At 32.6% G+C, this 6,000-nt stretch overlaps 1 protein-coding gene across 1 annotated transcript; it reads right to left on the bottom strand.

The window, feature by feature from the left end:
* Positions 1–858: 858 nt before the first annotated feature.
* Positions 859–5,316, bottom strand: LOC145057346 (ATP-citrate synthase beta chain protein 2-like). The gene is made up of 16 exons (XM_079005160.1): positions 5,055–5,316; positions 4,361–4,469; positions 4,161–4,263; positions 3,956–4,021; positions 3,735–3,858; positions 3,532–3,666; positions 3,312–3,449; positions 3,081–3,236; positions 2,556–2,684; positions 2,345–2,477; positions 2,123–2,250; positions 1,945–2,050; positions 1,764–1,840; positions 1,617–1,687; positions 1,244–1,528; positions 859–1,132 (listed from the first exon to the last, which is right to left on the bottom strand). The coding sequence occupies exons 2-16, from the start codon at positions 4,458–4,460 to the stop codon at positions 1,057–1,059; spliced, it is 1,827 nt and encodes a 608-aa protein (XP_078861286.1). The 5' UTR covers positions 4,461–4,469; positions 5,055–5,316; the 3' UTR covers positions 859–1,056.
* Positions 5,317–6,000: the final 684 nt, after the last annotated feature.

Genomic DNA, 6,000 nt, shown 5'->3' with positions numbered 1-6,000 from the left:
GTCTTAGGCTGAGAACACTTTATTAAGATCACTCAAAAACAAAATAGGATTTCACACAATAATGGTACAAACAAAAAAAGGTTTTATTCATCAATTCATTTGTGAAAATATCTAGAACATGTAATTGTTTACCGTCAATTTAGAAATGGGTTTCTCCATGGTTTTGATGATCTTCGTAAACCCCATTTTGGACATAGTTCCAAATGTGTTATATGAATGGACCACACAACGGCATTTCGTGACATTATCGAAAATAATGTCCCATATTGCATGCTAGTCTCAATGACAAAAAGATGAGGTGTTACATACTATTATGGAATCCAATGAACTTGTTCATAATCCGAAGAAGACAAATCTGAATCGATTCTCCAAAATGTCCTATTTTAAACACAGCTTAATAGTAACTTGTTTGATAAATAAAATGTAATATATCAAGCATACAAATAAAAAAAATGTTACTTTAATGTTAAAAAAAATTTATGTGGGTCATTATGGGTGCCAAATCCAAATAAATGCAGAATAACATCGTCAAAACTCAACTTATCAATGACAGAAGTACATTACGATCTAAGAGCATTAGATGTTGCAATTTCAAATAAAACCCGATGAATCCAAAAAATTCAAGGTAAGGGCCAAAATAAAATACTTGAGGAGGGATTGGTGCAAATGAAATGTATACCCACTTTATATATTGTCCGCAATCCGGAATGCTATGTTCCAGACATATGAGTAAAGAGGGGGAAAAGAGCTCAAATCCTATAATTTTAATCTTTGATATGGTCATTTTTGTCGATATCACGTTCAATATCTTTTAGGATTTGGTCATAACAAATATGCAAGAGTATCCAGATGGGAAAATAACTTGCCAATTTTTGAACTCTTGTTAATGAATATAAATAGAGAATTCTCTCTATAACTTCCATTGACAAATACAAACAAACAATGCACATAAGGAAAGGTCATTACAACAAATAACATACATAACTTGAATTAAAAAAAAAACACTTTTGATGAACAAAGTAAAGTGCGCACTTCCTAAATGATGACAAACACAAATCACTTGGTGTAAAGAACATCCTCCCATGGGTGCCTATATAGCGGTTGCTTCAACCTCTTTTGGTCAAACGTATGCCTACATGTAGTCAAAGGGTATTTTAGTCATTGAAGAGAGATTATATATATATATATATATATATATATATATATATATATATATATATATATATATATATAACAAACTTACCCAATGAGACCGATTGAACGGGCCAATACAAAGAGGCCATTAAGGTAACCAATATTCACAATTTCATCAATTTCTTGTTTTGTGAACATTCCACTTCCAGCAAGAAGATCCAAGAAAAGGGTACCAATGGCCCCATCAACATTCATCACTAAATTGTTTGCTTTTGAAAGAGTGTAAGTCTCAACTTCAACTGCATATTCCATGTATTTTGTTGATGGAAAATGCGTTCGTGCAAATAGTTGTAGCAATTCCACTCTTTTATCCCTATTATCACCTCGCTTTATCCTTTTTAACCACAAAAAACAATCCAAACATGTCAATTACTTTTCATTCACAAATAATTTAATTAAAAAGTAAAAGAAGAAAAAAAAACCTGTGCCCGATTCCTGGTACACGAATACCCTTCTTTTTCATGCTCTCAACAAACTCATATGGTGTAAGTTTCTGTCAAAAAAAAAAAAGATTAAGGATCCTTTGAGGTCAAACACGGTTGACTTTGACCATAGTTAACTAAACTCACCCTGTCATAAGCGTCCTTGAAGTAACGAGCAGCATCATCAACCGCACCACCAAAACGTGGACCGATTGTTAGCAAACCTGTTCTCAAAGTTTTGTAAAATATAATAAGATGTGTTTTTCTAAAATGACCATTTTACCCCTACATCCTAAAAAACAAATTTCATAATATTCATTAAGTTTACCTGAAACAAGGCTTGATACTAAATCTTTTCCTGCCCTTGCGGTTACTATTGTGTTGTGAGCACCAGAGACACACGGACCGTGATCAGCACACAACATCACGCAAATCTGAGAAAATTGTCCATTAGTGACAAACCTCTAGAAATGCGAGGGGGTTTTTTGAAAATTTAATAAACATACCTCGATGAAATGTGTGCAGTAGCGTGGAAGACTACGTTTGAACCACAACAGAGAAATAACATCACCAATACCCATTCCCTTTTCAACAATTGTGGACATTGGTACCCCTGCATAACATGGCTCCTCACCTGAAAATTGAAATTAAAAAATAATTAATCTCTATAAAATATTCATAAATGAATTATACCCTTAATTTATTTTTTATTTAAAAAAAAATTGTACCTCTATCGTCAGAAATGGTTGAAATGATATGAGTAGGTGCTCGTACTTTCCCGCTTTTAATTGCTGAGTTAAGATCTTCAGGGATTTGTGGAGGAGTGACTTCCTTAACAGGGGTAATCTTTCCCTCCCCAGCCTAATAAAACAACGAAATTTTTTGAGTTCGTGAAGGGCAAAATGGGAATATAAAAAAGATTAGGATTAGGATTTTTACCAATTTCTCGTATGTTTCCTTGATTGAAGCTTCAAATGATTCAAATGAAGTGGGGACAACTGCTCCGGCATCTTTGAGTGCTTCATTTTTAGCTTGTGCAGACTCCATTTCACCACCACTTTTGGCTCCCTGATTAATGAATGGGTAAGCGTAAAAGATTAAACATGATCAACAGAATTACGAAATTACCCTTCCAAATTAAAGAAAGAGAAAATAGCAAATGTAATGTACTTTCTTTCTTACCCACAATAGCAACACACTTGAATTCTTTATCGATAATAGCAGTGTACTTTATTTTACCTATAAATTATAATAGCAACATACTTTTTGCTATTTATTTGTTACATTACATATTCCCATTATTGGTAAAGAAAATGCAAGTATGTTGCTATTATGGACAGGATAAAGATATGTATATATTGATATTAAGGGTAACTAAAAAGTAAAGTACCATTGTCTATATTGGTGAAAGGTTGCTATTTCTTGCATAATTTAGCATTTAAGAAAGTAAGATAATAAACTTACTGCATGACCAAATTGAACTTCTGATTTGAAGAGACGTGCACAAGTTCCACTGACCCAAGCGCATACTGGTTTATTGATTTTTCCTGATTTAAGTGCTTCAACTAATGAATATTCATCTCTTCCACCGAGTTCCCCAAGCACAACAATCATTTTTATCTGAAAAATATATAAAAAAATGTCAAAAATAATTAAATAAATAGAGAGATGAGAGATTTATAATTCTATATATACCTGTGGAATGTTGTTGAATCTCAAAACATGATCAGAAAGGGTGGAACCAGGAAAAACATCTCCTCCAATAGCAATGCCTTCATAGATTCCATCTGTCACACGTGCAATTGTGTTGTATAACTCGTTAGACATCCCTCCCTGTAATTTAAAATTTTATTTTAACAATTATCTTATCTCTCACAATTACTAATACATGGTCAATTAAAGTCAAAATACTTACAGATTTTGAGACAAATCCAACACATCCAGGCCTATACAATTTGCATTGAATAATGTTATCAATTGTTCCAGCGGTGTCACCAATCTTGAAAGCTCCAGCTTGAATCCCACCAACAGTTGCAGGACCAATAACAACCTGCAAGAACAACCATCATTGGTTAACTACGATTAAAGTTGTTAAAGGGTATTATCATAATTTCGTACCTTGTTGTTTGACCTTGCATAGGAGATCAACTCCTTGGTGTCTGATTCAGGAACACCTTCAGCTATAATGGCCACAACTCTGATGGTAGGTTGTTTGAGGGCAAGTTTGGAAGAAGCAGCAGCACTGTATAAATTTATAAAAGTATTTAATTACCAAAATCAGAAATAAAAGCTTCATAACCACTAATGAAATAAGATACAACTAGTACACTAGAACTAACCTTCTGAATGATGCAAAGTTTATGAATACATCAGCAGTAGGATGTGCAGCACAAGCTGCTTCAATGCTGCAACATGGATGTAAATTTATAGTATTAAAGATAAGGTTTATCTTGTTATAATCGGAAATACATAAACATATATATATATATATATATATATATATATATATATATATATATATATATATATATATATATAACATACGTGGAATGCACTGGAATAGCGATTTCCTCCTGCCCGAAGAATAGTTTCTGGAATCCTTCAGCACCAGGGTTGATGATTCCAGCAACTGAAGGTGTTTCTCTCCCTTCAAGATTGATAAAAAGTTGAAGTAATGTTAGTTGCAAGCTAAAGATGTATGAATATGAAATACAGAAAAGTTTATAGGGTAAGTTTAGATATACCACAAAGGAAGTCAAAATCAAGCATCCGTTGAATTGGTAATTGTTTGTAGTTATAGAACAATGCTTGTGTTGTACGAGAGAATATTTGTCCAGTCGCCATGGTGGTCACCTGTATGTAAGTAAGGTAAATGAGACTGAGACCAGAAATGAGAAATGGAAACACAGAAAGCGTGAAACGACATTTCAAATGACGATCCTTCAGTAATTGATAAAATTAGAAGATTTTTGAACTCAAATCAAAATCAGCCAACTTTTGTAACGATAAGGATGATCAAAGTTCAAACAAAGGGGATCAGTAGAACTTAAATCACACTGATTCGGCAACACCATAAAATCAGACCACACAAAATTGATCATATCTCTAACGATCAATGCAAATAGTGAAATAGTCCTGATCTTCTGGATAAGAACTACCATAGAAAGCTTGAATTTCAATAAAAAAAAAAAAAAAAACCAACTATTATTACAGCCACTAATCAGATCTGATAATCGAACTTAATTGAAAAATCTCAACCCGAAAATCATGGATTCCTATATAAAAAAAACATATCAAATCATGTACGTCTCGGAAATATCGAGTAAATCATATAAGATGGATCAAGCACTAAACAACTCAAGAGACAAATTCGAACCATAAAACACGCGAAAACACCTGAAATAACATAAAAATAGACATTATTAGAAATTTAAGTACCTCGGTATGTAAGTATTTGTTAAAACTCGTCAAATGTGAGTGAGTGGCTTTGGCGACGAGCTATGAAGTGTGTGAGAGAACAAATGGGTGTGCTGTATATATAGAGCGAAGAGATGGAGTAGACAAAAAGTAGTATGTATATTCTTGTGATATCTTGAGATAATATTATACATATATAATTTTTGTATGTATATCCGTTTTTTCAAAGAAACCATGCTACTGAGTGAAGAGGGGAAGATGGCGGTATGGTTGTTGGCACTTGTGGAGTGCGATGGCCAAAATTGACCTCCAAACAATTTTGCTTCATCAAACTTTTGTTTGATTTTGATAACTATAATGTACTATTATTTTATTAGATTTTGGGCAAATATTTCTTTAATTTCTTTAATATCTCAATATAATGACTTAAAAGGGTAAATATTTTTTAATTTGTATATATTTGATCACTGAGTTTTTTTTCGTCCACATTACCACTTCAACTTGTTAAACTGTACGCATTCAGTCCTTATGACCGGCTACTCCAGGTTAGTCAGAAAGAATGACTTAATAGGGTAATATATTTCTCATTTTGCACACATTTAATCTTTAATATTTAATACATATTTACTTATTAATATTTTTTTGTTTTAAAATAAGTCATTTTTGTTTTTGTACTATTCAGTACTAATGAATTATTTCTTTAGGTTTTTCTCACGACATCTTACGTGGGACAATTATTGATGATGTGTTTGAGGCTGTTGATGCTTATGTCCATCGCGACCTCAACTGCTTGGTTGCGTAGGCCTTCTGTTTGGCTTAGGTCTTGTGTTCTAAATGTCGTAACTTCTTCATAAAATATAACATTTTAACGATCTTTATATCAATGTGTTCGTTTTTTGAGTCTACTACAACTTTCGTTAAGATTACTCCTATTTAAATGTAATACATTTTTATTTACGATTTTATA

Source organism: Lactuca serriola, chromosome 6 (genome assembly GCF_051521515.1).
Source record: "Lactuca serriola cultivar US96UC23 chromosome 6, Lser_US96UC23_V15, whole genome shotgun sequence".
Taxonomy (NCBI): domain Eukaryota; kingdom Viridiplantae; phylum Streptophyta; class Magnoliopsida; order Asterales; family Asteraceae; genus Lactuca; species Lactuca serriola.
This window is presented reverse-complemented; position numbering and strand designations above follow the sequence as displayed.

Bases quoted from the DNA above. Each gene is read 5' to 3' on its own strand.
- LOC145057346 (XM_079005160.1), bottom strand. From the start codon at position 4,460: ATGGCGACTGGACAAATATTCTCTCGTACAACACAAGCATTGTTCTAT. The intron at 2,051-2,122 runs GTATGTTTATTA...CAATTTTCTCAG, and splicing joins ACTGCACACATTTCATCGAG to ATTTGCGTGATGTTGTGTGC. The intron at 1,841-1,944 runs GTAAACTTAATG...CTTTGAGAACAG, and splicing joins AGTATCAAGCCTTGTTTCAG to GTTTGCTAACAATCGGTCCA.